The sequence below is a fragment of the Gambusia affinis genome, linkage group LG02 (assembly GCF_019740435.1).
Source record: "Gambusia affinis linkage group LG02, SWU_Gaff_1.0, whole genome shotgun sequence".
Classification (NCBI taxonomy): domain Eukaryota; kingdom Metazoa; phylum Chordata; class Actinopteri; order Cyprinodontiformes; family Poeciliidae; genus Gambusia; species Gambusia affinis.
The window spans coordinates 20,485,286-20,502,753 of NC_057869.1; the positions used below are offsets into that span (position 1 = coordinate 20,485,286).

The 17,468-nt window shown below is 38.9% G+C and overlaps 2 protein-coding genes across 6 annotated transcripts; both read left to right on the forward strand.

Annotated features, from left to right (window-relative positions):
• Positions 1 to 664: 664 nt before the first annotated feature.
• Positions 665 to 9,392, forward strand: adprhl1 (ADP-ribosylhydrolase like 1). 5 transcript variants are annotated; one of them, XM_044106349.1, is made up of 9 exons: positions 665 to 1,290; positions 2,462 to 2,626; positions 2,709 to 2,834; positions 3,657 to 3,797; positions 3,947 to 4,074; positions 4,165 to 4,300; positions 4,489 to 4,654; positions 6,206 to 7,580; positions 7,851 to 9,392. In XM_044106349.1, the coding sequence occupies exons 1-9, from the start codon at positions 1,077 to 1,079 to the stop codon at positions 8,187 to 8,189; spliced, it is 2,790 nt and encodes a 929-aa protein (XP_043962284.1). In that variant the 5' UTR covers positions 665 to 1,076; the 3' UTR covers positions 8,190 to 9,392. The 5 variants fall into 5 exon arrangements, with proteins under 5 accessions (XP_043962284.1, XP_043962266.1, XP_043962275.1 ...); XM_044106331.1 differs by having other exon boundaries at positions 6,206 to 9,392; XM_044106340.1 differs by having other exon boundaries at positions 4,168 to 4,300; positions 6,206 to 9,392.
• Positions 9,393 to 9,995: 603 nt separating this feature from the next.
• On the forward strand, positions 9,996 to 16,968 carry grtp1a (growth hormone regulated TBC protein 1a). The gene is made up of 8 exons (XM_044106401.1): positions 9,996 to 10,704; positions 12,465 to 12,616; positions 12,718 to 12,876; positions 13,287 to 13,411; positions 14,586 to 14,682; positions 15,363 to 15,535; positions 16,241 to 16,426; positions 16,576 to 16,968. Exons 1-8 carry the CDS (start codon positions 10,670 to 10,672, stop codon positions 16,666 to 16,668), a joined length of 1,020 nt encoding a protein of 339 aa, XP_043962336.1. The 5' UTR covers positions 9,996 to 10,669; the 3' UTR covers positions 16,669 to 16,968.
• The last annotated feature ends 500 nt before the right edge of the window (positions 16,969 to 17,468 follow it).

A 17,468-nucleotide genomic window follows, 5' to 3' on the forward strand; every position in this document is an offset into this window, starting at 1 on the left:
TGTATAAAAGAGAGACCCTAAACTGTCAGAAAAAACTGAGAACTTGCAGCCCAACTGTTTTCCATGACCCGCAGTATATGAGCAACGCTGTTTGGAAAAATGAGAAACTGAACTGTGTGGCTGCCTTGTGCTGTATGCAAACATTGTTCCATTGCAGAGCTATAGCGACAGCAGGTGTCTATTCAGGTCAAACAAAGTTGGATGTAAATTACACAACGGCAGTGAATGTGATGGAGGAAAAAAATTGATTCCACATAATCACAGCTCTCTGGTATGCCAGCAGAGAGCTGCTCAACTTGATACCAGTTGTCGCTTATCAAGTTGCATTTTTGCTATATATCGTCATCATCAGCTCTTACTGAAGCTATGTCTGAATATAAGCTTAGAGCAAAGTACACCAACAGGTATGCACATAAAAGTTATATTACATGTATGTGTGAGACACAAAAGTAATTAAATTAGAATAATGTTGAGTATACTGATCCATAAATCAGTTGATTGGATTTAATTAGTTTTTTTGAGGGTGACTTGTGTGTGAGGGTGCATTGTCCTCTCACAGCACAGGTGAGATGTCGATAAGCTCTAGCACCAGCTGCTGGACATGCTTGCACTCAGGCCCAGCGCCACATTAGCATCTCTTCCACCCCGTGTCCTCCCCTGATTACCACTCCAAAGCCCGTCATCCAGCGTTTCAGCTTTGGGACCACAGGGATTGCCTTTTTAGGAGATGCATGGACACAGCTGAGCTCAACGTTGCCCCAGACAAAGAAGCTGAGGGTGATAATGCAGCGCTTTCATGTTTGCGTGTGTGTGTGCCCAACCTTGCTGCTCAAAGTTAGTTTGGTAAACTGATTGGAGAACCTCGAAGATGGAAGGCAAGCAGAGCTGTGATGCAGCAGATATGGAGAAAATGGCTGGAAGGGTTTGAAATTCGAAAGATTTTTGGTCTCTCTTCATTGTCCCATGATCGTTCACCTGTTGGAAGGTAGAAGGAAGGCCTGCAAGAAGATTCATTCAGGAGGGTATTATTATCTTAACTTGAGCTGGGTGTGCCATTAAGAGAGAAATCCAGCAGCATGGAGAAGTTTAAATCAGCCATGGTTCTCGGTGCCGTTGGTGATGCTTTGGGCTACAGGAAAGGTCGCTGGGAAAGCTGCACGTCAGGCAAGAAGATCCAAGAAGAGCTGGCGTCTCTGGGTGGACTGGAGTCCCTGAAGCTGGACCCTGACAACTGGCCCCTGAGTGATGCAGTGCTGATGCACATGACCACAGCTGAAGCCCTCATAACAGGTATGTGAAGAATTAATTTCAACAAGGATGGTGGTATTTTTTGTTTGTGTCAACACTAAGAAAGTTCTAGCAGCATTAAGTACAAAAATATATTTATACCTTCGCATGAAACCAATACTTTGCACATTGTTAGAAAAATCCAAGCACATTGCATTGGATTAAGGATACTCCAACTCACTCCTTTGAACATATAAATATACTTTACTACTGCTCTTATTTTGTTTTGTTTGCTTTTGTTTTAAATTTATTTTGTTTGTGTATAATTTTGTTTATTCTTTCATTACTCTACATTCAGCAAAAATCAAACTACATTAGTTAGAACAATATAGAAAGACTAAACTAAGTAGGATGCCATCACCCATCATTGCAACCGAGCATCAAAGTCTTTGAAAAAACCATGACTCAGTCTTGGGGAGGTAACATGCTACCTCCCCTGTAGTATGTTACTGGGCCGAGAGTCCAAAAAGTCCAAAATAGACCACTTTGGAAAAGTCGATCCTCTGAACAATGGCGGATCAGTGGCCTCTGTAATCTACTGGTCTCATGTTTGGCTATACATGCAGCCAATAGGCAGCCACAATAGTTCTGAGAAAAAAATAGTGATGACATATTTCAAGATTAGAAATCCCTATTTAGCAACCATCCAGCTTGTAGAGACACCAGCTGGATAGACAACAATGTATAGAGAGTAATGCATCATGTTTTTGTTTTTAGTCATACCTCCCAAAGTTCATATTTATGATATGTGTCATTTATGCTAAAACAGTATAATATTTTTGTCTCATTTCTAGCTGATGAACAGTTTAACTTGATCAAAGAACAAGTGAATCATCTCATCATTCAAGCAGTTCTTTTGGACAGTTAAACGCGAAGATGCAACTCAAACTTGAAATTAATTGACTATTTTCCAAATCTCAAACATGAACAGGTCAGTAACTTAGTATGTCTACAGATTATTTCTTCCATGCAAAGATCACAGATACAATGTTCAAGGACAATTCAAAGTTTGCTGAAGTGACATTGTTTTTTGACCACAGGCATTCTGGTCCTAATCTGTGTTGTGGTGGAGTGGAGCTAAACTTAGCTCATTGCAGCCCCACTTATCTTTCCCTGCATGCCAGTCATGGATGACTCCTAACCACTGTGTGCATGTGTGATTGTGTGTGTCCAGATTACTGGTGTCTGGAGGACTTGTACAGGGAGGTGGTGCGTCTCTATGTGGAAGCCATGGTCTCTCTCCAGGGTCGAGCTCCTGATCCAGGCACCGTGGAGCCCTGCGTTCACCTAAAACCTCACAACTTCCTGCTCGCTTGGCATACACCTTTCAATGAAAAGGGTAGGTTAAGATTAAGATTTAGGAAGCTTTGTGGGGTGTAAACTAAACATAAATACAGTAAAAAATGCATGTCTGTCTCCAGGGTCTGGATTTGGAGCAGCAGCCAAAGCCATGTGTGTTGGTATGAGATACTGGCAGCCTGAGAGACTGGATAACTTGGTGGAGGTCAGCATTGAGATTGGCAGAATGACCCACAACCACCCAACAGGTGATGTGCTGGCGATTTCAAACCACCAATGATCCAGCAATGATAAGCCAAATATTGTGTTGCTGTTTGACTGTTCGGTAGATCTACTTTTGTGGATTCTGTTTCCCAAAATCTTGCTTGAACCTACCACATGAGCTGTTCATCCTGCTCCTGGGAACAGGTTAAGGACATAAGTTAGCTTTTATGCAGGTATGTTGGAGCAAGGACACAACTAAAAACTAAAAATAGACACCAGCACCCCTCCCAGCCCCACTAGGGACAAGGGTGTTAGAAAATGGATGGCTGGATGGATGATATGGCGACTTGGTGACCCAGTTCTCTTTAGATACAGTTTTACTTACAGTATTATCCTCCTGTTTGTGTGCGGTATCAAGACAAACCTGGACTGTAATCTAACCTTATTTGTCACAGTTCTAGCTGGACAAAACATTTTAATTTAGAGCTACGACTGATAGGATGAACATGTTTGGGCAAAAAGCCGTTTTGTTATTGCCATGTTGTGACATCTAACAATGACTGCAAATCTGCTCTATTTGAAAAGCAGTGCCCACTTGTCTTTCCCACTTTGATTAGTGGTTGATAGAAATTAGTTTTTTTTTTTTTGTAACTTCATTCTTATACCTTATAAAAAGAAGCCACCAATTAAAGGTTTTTGGAAACTGACCATAAAAAAAAATTATAAAAAAGTGAAAACGTAAAAAGAAAAAAAAATATCATTTAGATTTATGTAAATGAATAACTGTGAAGGTGCTGTAATATTCTTTGACTACAGTCTGAAGTGCCAAAGACACTTTTGATGTCTCTCTCTTCTCTTGACTTCAGGCTTCCTCGGCTCCCTGACAACAGCGTTATTTGCATCCTTTGCAATCCAGGGGAAGCCTCTTGTGACTCGGGGCCGTGAGCTCATGGAGGTCATCCCCCGAGCAGAGGAGTACTGCAAGAAGACAATACGACACATGGCAGGTCGGACTCTGGCTCTGTCTAGATCTTTTTTTTTCTTTAAAAAAAAAAAAAACAGATCATCAATATATGTTATTATAAATTCTTTTGCATTTATGTAAAAAAAAAAAAAAGTGATTCCAGAAGTTCACTTTCTACATTTGCTTACACAGAATATCAGGAAAACTGGTTTTATTTTGAGGCTAAGTGGCAGTTTTACCTCGAAGAGCGAGAGATCGACAAGGACGGAAAAAACAAACCATCATTTCCTGATGGCTATGATGCAGAGGAGACTGATAAAGTATGTCCCTTGGGGAACTTTATTTCTCATACTATTAAATCAACAGATTACAACCCTTTACAGACACAGGCCCTTCTTTTCCCCTCAAAGCAGATGTACAAGCGTTGGAGTTCAGAGGGTCGGGCAGGGCGGAGAGGTCATGATGCACCCATGATCGCCTACGATGCACTTCTGGCCTCAGGAAGCAACTGGGCTGAGCTGTGCAAACGAGCCATGTTTCATGGAGGTGAGACACTTTGAATTACAGACCTGTATGTTTTACAGAATTGTGCAGAAGAAACAAAACAATCAAAAAATGTCTTTATTTTAGCTGACTTTAAATAACCTTATTTGCGTTTTTAATTGAGACAGTACAGTATTGTGAAGACAGAAGAACCATGTGAGTTAAGGACCTCTGTAAACATGTTGTTTTAGGTGAGAGTGAAGCCACGGGCCTCATCGCAGGCTGCCTCTATGGCCTCATGAACGGCCTGAGCCAGGTTCCTCAGAACCTACACCGGGATTTGGACAAAAGAGAACGGCTGGAGGAGTTGGGAGAGGCACTCTATAAAGCAGCCTCTGCAGAGAAATGCACAGAGAAGTAATCCTGATCTTCACTGAGCTGAACTCTACTCAGAGGAACACCCTCCTTCATTCCCTGACTAGTTTTATGAGTTATGCTGTCCTCTCCTCACCACTCATTCCTTGCTCTCTTTGATTTTTTCTGTCCACTATCCACACATCTGTCAAAGGTTTTATAAAAAAAGGTTTAATTACATCTCACTAAAGATGTGTAACTAAGAAACATTAAAAGAAAGGAATTAGCCTGACTTTTTTTCTTTGAATATATCACTTATGATTCATATGTAATCAGTTTTCAGAAATCCAGACATCATGCTGTTTGCTTAAAAGAACTGTTCTCCTTATTTGCTGGTGACAGAGTTGTGGGGAAAGAAAAAACCTTCTGCTTTTTTAACTTTAGTAACTTGGGGGTGAGGGAAGGTGGATCTTTCCTTTCTCTGACTGATGCATTCTTTCTAAACCTAACTTTTATTAACATGAAGCACAAAGACAAAATAATTAAATCTAATCAGCTTACAGTTTGAGCAAGTGCTGTTGGTGAAGGTGTGAGAAAACCTGCTGGTTTTTGCATAACTAATTTCCTTTTGAATCAAAAATGTCCAGAAAAAAATTCTGTCCTTGGCTGAATGGTGCAATTAGGATTGCACCATTCAAAAATCAATAAAACTTTTAGGAATGTCGAGTTGTGATTATGTTTCCCTGTACTGTGTTAAAATATCTGCACAATACTCATATTACAGTTTTAAACCACAGAAATGTTAAAAGTCTATAAAAAAAACACAAAAAAAAACAACAACTATATTTTATGCATGCATGAGCCAGGACGGGATTCTCAGAGTGTAATATTCAACATTCACTGGTCTGATGGTAATTGGCCTACATGATTAGAATATTATTTTTGATATTTTGCTCTTAATAGAGTTGAGCAAGTAAAAGTAAAATTCTTCTATGTTTTAAGCCAGCAAAAATAGTCAGTCAGCTGACCTGCAGTGTGCAGCAGCAGCAGCTACTTTATGCTTCAAATAGACGGAGAAGACTCCAGTCATTTTGACACTTTCCATTTCTTACACTGCGGGAACAGAATGACAGAAGAGCTTTGCGGTTTTTAAAGCATAACTTTTTAAAACCTTGGTATACCTTAATACTGGTAACCAGCCCACGCCTAATTAAAACAAATTGAACTGACTGACTGTGTCTCACTGTCTTAACATATATTTCAAGCTTGCTTTTTTGATTTTCAAGCAAAGTTCTTTGTCTTGTTTGGCAGCTCCTTACCACAGTTCAAAGAACTGTAGTCTGGAACATTTGACCAGCTTCAAATGTGACCTAAATCCTAAATCCTTGTTTTTGCTGCGGTAATAAGAGAACTAATAAAATTGACAGTTCAAAGAGGGCAGAGATTTTCACTGACTGATTAACAAAGTCAATTATAGCAGGTGAAGTCAGAAAATGTTCCTTTTAGAGTTTAGAGAAATTAAAGCTGCTTCGCTGTAAAGGTCAATTCCCAAATGGCTGCTAAGGATGTTGGTGTCAGTTTCAAAAAGTCTTGCATGTCCTCTATTCTCCGTAGACCAGATTGTTGGAAACCCGGAATCAGCCCCGATGTTGGTGCGTTGAGGAGGCTGCTTAGAGACCCCAAATGCCGACCAGTGCTCCGAGGGATTTTTGAGAGTCTCCTGCATTATCTAATGCACGATCTGCTCAAGAGGAGGACCGATAACACAAGCATGGAGACGCCAGAGTCTAGCACCGCATCACAAATTCACACAAGGAACACTGTCAAATCTGATCTGCAGAAGGCAAAAAAAACTCAGTTTCAGAAAGGCGTCATAGGCGAAAGCAGTTCCAACACTTCTGAAAGCTGCAAAGTCAATCATAGTCAATCAAAAGCAGAATTGCCATCTCGGCGCCTTACCACGTTCCAGCTTCTCCAAGCTAAGTTTTTAAGGCCTTGGCCCAAACCTTTTAGCACCAATCAGAGAGCGGTAGGAATTCTGTCTATCAGCAGGGCAGTACAAGGTCAAGATAACCTTCTTAAAACCAGAAATCACAACACAGAGACCAGAAACAAAAGACTAAAAAGATGTGGCAGTGTAAAAGAAATTGTTGCCAAATTCGCCCTGGCTGAGCAAAAACAACAGGGATCTAAAACCTTGAAGAAAGAGCCATTCAAACACAGACACATTGGAAGAGGGATCCTCCTAAATTCCTTAATGGCGAGATTTGAAAACATTGCCATTACTAAGAAAAGTGATCTATTTTTATCTCACAAGCAGGCCTGTGGGGGAGACAGGGTTGCAAGTCAAGTAAAAGAAAAAGTAGCTGGAGTTGAAAGAGGGAAACACCAGGTGACTGATCAAACATTCAACAAGCAGAACCCAGGGAAGAGCCAGCAGTGTAACTCTGTTGTGCAAGAATCAAAAAGTAATAAAATTATAAGTGAGCAACAGCAAAAGCAAGGTCCGGAGACAGACATTTTTACTAAAGCAAATTCACACGCAGAAGATGAGAGTCATCTGAGAGCAGCAGAGTTCTTGGATCAAGAGATTTGCTTTTCACTAAACCAAATGGAAGGTGAAGTTCATGATGTTGAAATTGAGGATAAAGGCTCAGAACAATTCAGCCAAATCCCGTCTACAGTCATAGAGGCTGAACATTTGCAAAGAGTTAAATTTGCAGAGATAGAAGCATTTCCTTTAATATCTGTGACTGAATGGTCACTTATGCAGCCCTGCAAAGTTCTTCCTCAGGAGGAAATCCCAGTAAACTGGCAAAGAGCCACAGCTGTGATCTGCTCCCTTGCCAGGTCCACATGTATAAATTCCTCTCCTGAACAATCTACAAGGGAAATTAAATCTGAGGTTTATGAAAACTGGGGACAGGACAAGATAGCAGAGGAAACCCTAGGAAATCTGTTGGGAAACCTGGAATGTTCTTCAAGTAATTCAGAGGGAGGCGAATCCAAAAAAACAGACAGCAAAGCCGACTCCAAAACCAAGCCATGTTCTTTGGAATATACCAACGCAGAGATCAATCTCAAAAGACCAAAGCGTAGTCAAGAAATGTTTTCCAGGTCTGTCATTCCATCTATTTACAGATTCTGTGGTGAAAATAATCAGATTGAGTCAACCCCACATCCCAAAACTATAACTCCTCTCTCTGAAAATCAGCTGTCATATTCATCTTTGATTCATCAAGGAGATGATGTGTCACACTCAAGGGAAGATATTAAAGACAAGGACAGATGTAGTCCTCATGCCACTAGTCTTCCTGCTGCAACAACCAGAACATCAAAGGGTGGAGCTGAAGCAGCACACAAAGAAGCCATTGAAGAAAGAAATGAAGATGGAAAACTATCAGAAAAAAATCATATTGGAAAGCCAGGAAACCGCAGCCATTTGGAAGAGACTGCTAACAAGGAGGCATTTTCAGACAGTGAGAGAGATAAAGCAAAACAGAGGCCAAAGTACAAAACGATAAATTACGCAGATTCTTCAGTAAAACAAACTTATAAGCCTAAAATAATAAGGTTTATGGACACGTTCACTTTCTAGGTTTAGTGACCCAAGTCAGAATCTGCTAAAACTAAATAGTTACTGATAATTTTGGCTAACCTTGCTGTTACATAGAGATCTTTGAGTTTTAAAAGAGGTGTGAAAATGAAAAACAGTATTCAAAGTGAATAAATGTATGTGAAGCCTGAATAACAGAAAACTACCTCGACCTTTGCAGTTATATTTTGTGTAAATTAGTGCCGTCAAGTAGAATTTTATGGTCTGTGGGGTATGTCGTTTTAAATGTTGCATATCTACTTTGTGACACATTATTGTCCAGCCTTGAGTATTCATGCTTTGAAAATAAAATAGCTAATTCCTGTTGGTATCGAAAACCCACAGTGTAACAAGTATCTTTACAAGGCTGTTTACAAAGAAGACAGTGTTTTCTTTTGACCTTGTCTTATTACGTCTCTCATTCTTTTCCATGTGATGTTACAATATCGCAGCTACCCGACACTTTGCGGCTGTGCCTAAAACTGGGACAAAGTGAGACTTGTTCAGAGTAGATAAGCGCTCGCACCACAGAGCCAAACATGTCCACAGTTGGAAGAGAAGCTGCTGATACAAAACCCCAACACCTGCAGGCAGGATCATACCACCGTATGGTTTGTCTGAATTTCAACTTTTTCCTGCAGTTTTACTAGAGAACAACACAAATTGAGGACATAAAAATTTTCATTCTTAAATATGTTTAATTCAAGAAGAAATTGTGGGGGGAAAGCCTATATATCTGTGTTAAGATGGAAGGATTTTGAGAGATTTTCTCCACCTTTATTGTGACATTTAAATTGTATAGCTCAAACAAAAAAACAACAAAAAAAATTGACTAAGGGACAAATATGAAAAGCAATAAAGCTTCAAAACCTTGGTTGCATAGCAAACATGTATTTTATGGAGTCACCTTTTGACGTAATTTTTGCATTCGGTTTTCTCTGGTAAGAATCCATCTACATCCCACTTCCTGCCTTGGCTACAGTGTATACCCACTCAGCCTTCTCCAAATCTTTCTGACTAAAAACATTTGTTGTCCTCAGGCCTCTTCATGTAACCTCACATATTTTCTGTCCCCTTTAACTCTGGACTCTGTCTCATTCCCAACATTGTGTATTTCTTGTGGTTTCATCTGTTGATGTTAACATATACTCACTGTGATGCTAATAAATAAATTCATTTTTACCTTCAGCCTAGAAGGTCAAAACAGATTGTTTAACAGTTATTTCATCCACCCAGACAGAAAAAAGCTGCCACAGCGACTATCTTTCACTGTGAGTATGGGGTTCTTTTATTGATGTGCTGTTTTTATAAATGGTTTGTTCACGCATACATTTTAAAATTACTGCCAAAAGTTTAATCTTTCTTATGGATAGATGTTAGATTTTAGTGGTGGCAAAAAAAACAACAACAAAAAAAAAACGTTTGGATGTGAGACATTATTTTAGCTGCATTTTAGTGCTTTTGGTGATATATGATTAAGTGTCTGTTGAGAAGCTTATTGGGATAGCATTGTTTTTAAAAGATAACATTTTGTATTGTTCAAACTAGTAAGTATTTATTTTGTCTGTTAAACAGATCACAGGCAATAAAACAAACCTAAATTAATAAGAACGCGTGTATTTTATTTTAGGAAGCTATTCTAAAAAGTCTTAACAATTTTAGACCTGGTGAAGCGTGTGTTTATATTTTCTTCCAAATACTGAGGACATTAAAAGCAGTAATCTGAACAACAAACAAAACTTTCCACTTTTCCTCAAAGCCTCGTGAATGCATCCTGAGTTCCTTATAAACACTCAGGAATCTCTTAGTTACGACGTTCCCGTGAATCCCGTGAAGGCAGCATTAGATCTGATTTAGTTTGTTTGTCCCTGTTCCAAATCCTCGGTTCAGCTGGTCGGGCAGGAGGAGGGAGACTAATTGGATAAACATCCAGGAACATACAGTGGGTGGGATCGCTTTGGGGCTGGTTCTGGATATTTTCTTTGCTCTACAGAACAAGTTACCGTAGGTTAGCTCAACGAGAGACCGAGGACAAGCGGGAGCAGGTGCTTGTGGATGGCGATAGAAAGAAAAAAAAAAAACTGAGGAAAACTCTCCAGATTCCCGACACGACTGACTGGGTTGACTGCGGCTGTATTGATAAAATATAAGGGTGACTTAGTTTAGAACTACTAATTTACCTGGAAGGGGCTTCTGGAATAATACTTACGGATTTTGGGATTCTAGAGTAAGTTAATCTTAAAGGGAGAGCGAGCGAGAGCAGCGTCCCGTCCCGATTCTCCGCACTCCAACATGGAGAAAGTGAGCCTCCGGGAGATCTTGCCTCAACTTAACTGTGTGTCGATTCGGTTGTAAACTTTTTGGTTTTGGTGAGGGGGGAAAAACACATCGACGTGCAAATGCTGGAATCCTAGCTCAGTTTTCGTCATTTTACTGGAGCGAGAGCGGCAACGTGGACGCCGATCAAAGAGACACAATCCACCATGAACCAGAGTACGGCTAAAGACAGAGTGGACAGGTAAAGCTGACGGACCTAACGGTGTAATTCATCACCGTTAAACACGGTTAAAATCTTACTTTATCAGTAACAACCCTTCAAGAGTTACTAAGCCTTTCAGAAAAAACAAGAGCAGCAAGATTTTTCTGGTCCTCCATCATATGGTGATGGCACATTGGTGAAAATGCATGAATCTAGGTAATCTAGCAGCCATTCACTAGTTACATTAATACGTTTGTAAAATAACGGTTGTTTCTTTGAGGTGGCCTCCTTGTTCATATTTTTAAATATCGGTTTTATTCTGAAAGCGTATGTTTAGACTGTAGTCTGTTAGCTTTGAGGTATTCTAGCTTTCAAACTCTTGTTAAATGTTTTATAATCATTTTAAGTTAAAGATTTACTCCATTGAGAAGCTACCTTCTCATCTAACCTGTTATGTTGTATTTGAACTTTATTCAGCACTAGATTAAAAGGACATTTCACTACTTTTAAAATATCAGAAGTATGTTGATCTTAATTTGTTCATTTCCAGACAAACAGTAGTCCATGTCCAGAATTAAAAATGAATAAAAAAAAAAGAATGGTTATGTAAAAAAGACATAACCGTCACAAAACCAATGAACAATTATTAAGTTATGTTAGACCAGCTCTAGTTAAAAATCTAAAATATTCACACATTTCTGAGTGCTCAAAACTAAAACCTTCTCAATTTGAATGTAAAACCAGGTCTGAAGCCACAACACTTGCACAAAACAACACAAATTTAGATATTCTAAATATTTAAAGAATCAATATTCTGTGTATTATAATTCAGTTCAGAGTTTACTATTATAACTTGCATTTTAGGTGGGGCCATATATTGGAATTCACAAAAAATAGTTAATGTCTATTTTTTAATGGGTTGACTTTTGTTCTTTTTGCGCTCTCAAATGCTTAACTGTACACTAACAACGCATTTGGTGTAGGACACTTTTATTTTTAAGGTTTGATTTCCCCCACCCCCAAAATTACTTGCAATGAATATATTTTTTTGCATTAAACACACATTTTCTCTCTCTCCCTTTTTTTTTTTTTTTTGAAATACTCTATGTAAAGTATCTCATTTGCACCTGAGCAAGAACAATGAAGATTATTCCGATGACAGAAATGGCTACAACATTTATGCGCTTTAAATTCAATCACTTAAAAAAATTAATAGCTGATACCAGAGTCTAGTTTGCTGCCTTATATGTGAACATTAAGTCAAATGTCCTTTGCCAACTGTGGCTTTGTTTTGTTAACTGTCCACTCATAAATCTTAGATGCATTCTTCACATATTTGTAGCTTTATTTTAATTGATTGTTTGGGTCATGTCTCGATTTTGTGTTGCACTTCAGTTTGTGATCACAGACTCACAACAAAGCCATCACATTTCTGAACTGATGGACTGTTAATACATTAGTTCCTCAGGAATGACTTTGCTCTTTGGGAAGGTTAAGTAGTAGGAAGATTAACATGTTACCTAAGGCATTAGCTGGAGCTACCTACACCCACACTTTGTCTTCTAGGAAAGGAAAATATGCCTGCCATGCCTATATTAGTACGACGTAATCAGTGGTTGTCTAATTATCACAAATATCAATACTAGGATACTGAGACACTGGTGAAAGGACGACGTTGGAGCTAGTTCTGTTGATTGTGTTGAGACAAGTTGAGTTTGACTACGGTCTAATGGAATCCTGAAACAATCCATCCAGTTGCTCTTTAAAATTAGTTTGAAACATTTTGCTTCTTGGCTCAGAATTGATCCGTATGGCTTCGAGCGCTCGGAGGACTTTGATTTCGAATCCTACGAGGAGCTCATGTCCGAGTATCTCATCATCTGCACCCGACGCTCCATCAAGTGGTCCAGACTGCTGAAAGATACCGGCAAGGTGCAAAGGAATGTAAAATGTAAGTGTGAAAACCACACACACACAACACCCGTGTCCACGAATAAACGAATGCCTGCGCCACAACTCGAGCCGGATGTAAACGTTCCCCTTGTCGTGCAGTAAAGCGCTACGTACGCAAGGGGATCCCCAACGAGCACCGCGCTTTTATCTGGATGACAGCCAGCGGGGCTCGAGAGCAGCTGGAGAAGAACCCAGGATACTACCAGTCCATGCTGGCGACCCACAATGACTCCAAACTGGTGGAGACCATCAGAACAGGTCAGGCTTCTTCACTCTGGAATCCTTTCCTTTATAGGGCTTGTGCCGAGAGGTGAACTGCCATCCCAAGCACATATTTGGCTGCATTCACTCTTCCCTTAATTCAGAGAAACACACAGCTGCTGCTGAGAAACACACAGACACACACACAGCATAATGTTGCTGCATTTTTTTTTTTTTTCACATTAGGAAAGGCTTTAACCAGATGAACTTTTTTTTTTTTTCTTTCTTCATCAACCTCAAGTTTTTTGTAAGGATGAAAGAAACTTTTACAGCTTTTAAAATGCTATTCTCTGCTTTAAAAGTAATCAGTTTCCTGCTTGTGTTTAATCATAGGTCAATTTTATCCATATTTGCAGCCAAAAACCTGTAGAAAGCCCCATTACCATCAGCTTGTTTGTGTCTTTCAGACTTGAACAGAACGTTTCCAGACAACGTCCTGTTCCGCAAGTCTTCAGACCCGTGTCTGCAAAAATCTCTGTTCAATGTGCTGCTGGCCTATGGTTACCATAACCCATCTGTGGGCTACTGCCAGGTACTACTCGCCTTCCTAAGTCCAAGCTGAAACAGATTTCTTTTTTATATATATATATATATATATATATATATTTTGCTGGTTTGTTGAAACTGAATCAGAAGAGTTGTGATCAAAACAATTGCAGCGAAGTCGTTCTTTTTATGAAAAGAAAAAAGAAAAACAACAAGTTGTCTTTATTTTTGGAGGAAGTTGCCGGATGTGTCACAAATATGTGCCTGTTGTAGCTCTGAAAATCTAAGTAACGTGCCGTCAGAGGTGTTGCTCAAGAAAACTTTCATTGGAAGGTTGATGGGGAAAGTGAAAAATGAGTGCAGAAAATGAAAGGCTGTCTTGCTAATTTGATCTGAAATGCTTCAAAATGGGAAGCAGAAAGTCCTGGGTGAAAACTGAAAACTAGGGTTCCAACGACTGGAAGAAGAGTCAGAAATAATCAGCCCTTCATCAGCATCAGGGTGAGCAAATAAGATGCACCATTACCAATGAATACTGTAACAACTGGAAAAAAGTAGGAAAACTAAATTGGACAACGTATACTTTTTTCCTAATTATTTAAAATTAGAATTGAATTATGTTGGAATGCCTACTATTTCAATCTGGAGTGCTTATACACTATAGGTCACAATTTTGAATAAATCTACGACATTTTTTGGGAATAGTTTTTATAGCATTTTATGCAAGTGTTCAGAAAGAGGCCGGTTGTGTCGGCTTAGTGCGCCTTTTTGTTTGTTTATTAGAATTTGAAAGGCAAATATCGTTTACCAAAATGCAGCTGGCTTGAAATTCAAACAAGTCTTCAGAGAATAAACAGATTCCATTCATCCCAGCTGAAACCGGCTTGGCTTCATTTGGGATGTTTGTGTGTGTGTTCCCGGTACACACACACTGCCCTTTTTTTTTTTTTTCCCCCACGTTGTGCATTTTAAACCAGCTGGAACCAGTATAATGTAGCTGTAGTTTGGAAACTCCCCGTCACACCTGGAGGGTTGCCATCATTTTCAGGACATGCAAATACTTTTTACATATTTTATAGTAAAGGTCAAATTATCCGCACGGTAAAAGGTTTTAGCAGATATTTTCATTTTTGTGATAGACTTTTAAATAGTCCTTCAAGTCAAAATGAAATGTGTGAACGCTCTGTTCAAGTCTTATTTTATTTTTTTTCTATCTGCAGGGCATGAACTTTATTGCTGGTTATTTACTGATTATCACTAAAGATGAAGAAAAGTCTTTCTGGCTGATGGATGCACTGATTGGGAGAATTTTGCCAGGTATCTTCCTGAGTCGATTTTCTTGTCATTGTTTGTCTACTCTGGTCTGGTGATCAGACTAATCCTGATGACACTTTTTTTTTTTTTCCCCCCACATGGAGCAAAAATAATTACAAGAAAAAAAAAATCTTTTTACAGTGGAAAAATGTGTGGTACAAAGCACAGTACTCCTCTTTTAATATCTCTGTTATTTTTTTTTGTATTGTATTTAATGTCATAGTAAGTAGGACGGCATTCACCCTGTAACTTTTACACAAAGGCAATCCTTTGTGCACCCAAATCAGGTTTTTATTTATTTCTTACACCTGGCCAAACACAACAAATGTTTTCAGAGAGAGTGACCTAAATCATGTTCTTGTATCTAAGAATAGACTTTTATTTTTTCTAACCCAAAATAATTTGCAAACTGGATACCTCTGTTTTAAAGAGGTAAATGTGACAAACCTGTTCTAAATTTTGGCTCTGCTATGATTTGCATGTCCTGTTCCTACAAAAAAAATAAATAAAAAAAATCATCCTGGTTTATTTGTGTAACTAAAATATTGCAGCTTAGTTTATATGTTGAGCAGGTAAAAGTTTGATATCCCACAAGTGCTTTTGAGTTGGCAAATTTTTTAATTTTATTTTTTTGGTCCACTTAACAAAAGGCTTTGCGTAAAACTCCCACTGTTTGGTCACAGACTACTACAGTCCCGCTATGCTGGGACTGAAGATGGACCAGGAGGTGCTGGGGGAGCTGGTAAAACTCAAAATCCCCCGAGTGTGGCAGGTGATGGTGAAACACAATGTGATGTGGACACTGGTGGTCTCTCGCTGGTTCATCTGTCTTTACATTGACATTCTGCCTGTGGAGGTGAGCATGTGTGTATTTTTTAACACTTTGTATTACAACAGTCGATATAAAAAGGAAAAAAAAAATACTGGAAAGGAAAAAATTTGAATCGGGAAATGTACTGACGTTTTTTGTTTGTTTTTTTTTTTAAATGAAAAACATGTGGTTTGATGGTGTTTAGTAAAAGCAGCAAAATCTTTTCCCTCAAGTCTCATACTTTACATACACACAGTTTATTCTGCCGGTTGGTTTTATATGAAAATGTGGCTTTGTTTTATTTCTCGGTTCTGATAGTGAAGTTTCTCCTACATTACACAAGTTGTTGTTGTCGCCGCTTCCTTCTGTTTGAGTTGAAACCATGTTGGCTCCAGTGTTTGTTCTCCAAATATGGGAGGAACTTTTACCAGGCAGTAACACATGGAGACGTTCACGCAGTTTTCTCAGAAGTAGATCTGTACACAAACACTGCACATTAGTGCGACTTTTCACATATTCCTCCCGTACACTGATGTTTTGGGAAGAGAATATAGAATGAAGGAGCGTTTGTAGAAAACTTTATTTGAAGGTGACTTTTATTTTTTATATTTTAATATAAAGAAATCTGATTTTTTTTTTCTTTCAAATTGTTTGCATTTCTAACAGCATTCTGTTTTTGTAGTTAAATTACAGATTTTAAATTTTCTTCTTTTTTTTTTTTTTTAAACATTTTGGTTGTTTTTCCCTCAGACTGTTCTGCGGATTTGGGATTGCCTTTTCTATGAAGGTTCAAAAATCCTGTTCCGTGTAGCTCTTACACTGATCCATCACAACCAGGCTCTGATCGAACAGGCCAAATCCCTGCCAGACGTCTGCCAGGCCTTCAAAGATATCACCCAGGGACCATTTGTTGAAGATTGCCACCCTTTCATGCAGGTAAGAGGACGGTGGGCGGCAGCGCGTCCCATCTTTTGCTCCTGAAGGAAGTAGTTTCGCTAGAGAGGAGCTCGCTCTGAATAAAGGAGTTGTCCGTTTTATTTCGGCTTCTGTAATCCCATAATCCTGGTGTTTCTCGCCTTTCCAAGAAAATCTTCACGGAACCAGGAAGTCTCTCCATGGCAACCCTGACTAAGCTCCGGGCGACATGTCGTGGTCGAGTCGGTGAAGGAGAATCCTGACCTGGACTTCCGAGGATGTCCGCCGATACATTCCAGAGGGTCGAGCTCCCAGCAGCTTGTTTACACCAGAGTCACTTTACACTGAACTTTGTCTTAAAGCATAAACTGAGACAATCAAAGCTGACATGTTGTGCTTTATGACCCGATGATTCCATTTCATGCCATGACGTTTTGTCTTAAATGAAGTTTCAAATTTTTGCACTTTAATCCAGGATGGCAAAAGCTAAATAGAAAAACCTGAATGAAAACAATGTTGTTCCTTTAAAGCACAGCCAGGAATAAATTGTCCACTGTATTTCACATCTTTGTCAAAAATTTAAATAACACTAATTGTTGTTTTTAGGTGAAGAGTTGAATTATGAAATATATTGATTCAATATTTTTGTGGTGTTGGTGTTAAACTAGTCGTTTAAGTGAAACTGTCCATTACCAGAGATGTGGGCTTAGTTTATACACTGTATTTAAATCAAGTTACCATGGTGATCCAATACAAGCACAACCAAAACAGCTGCTCTGTCTGTGTTTTATATACCAGGAATCACTCCAACATGGGCTCTAAATATTTTTATTACATTACAGGAAAATGCATAATAGAAAATAGAATTTTCCTTTTACAAAAAAGAAAAAAAAAATCAAAGCATTCTTATATTTTTTTGTAGGAAAAAAAAAGATGCAAACCAATTCATTTTGTACTACATGAATGAGTTGTTACAGTAGAATGCTGTAGAATTCTACTGATTCTACTCAGATTTAAATCTGAGTCACAAAACAAGAAATCAATCCAGCAAACAAGCATTTGT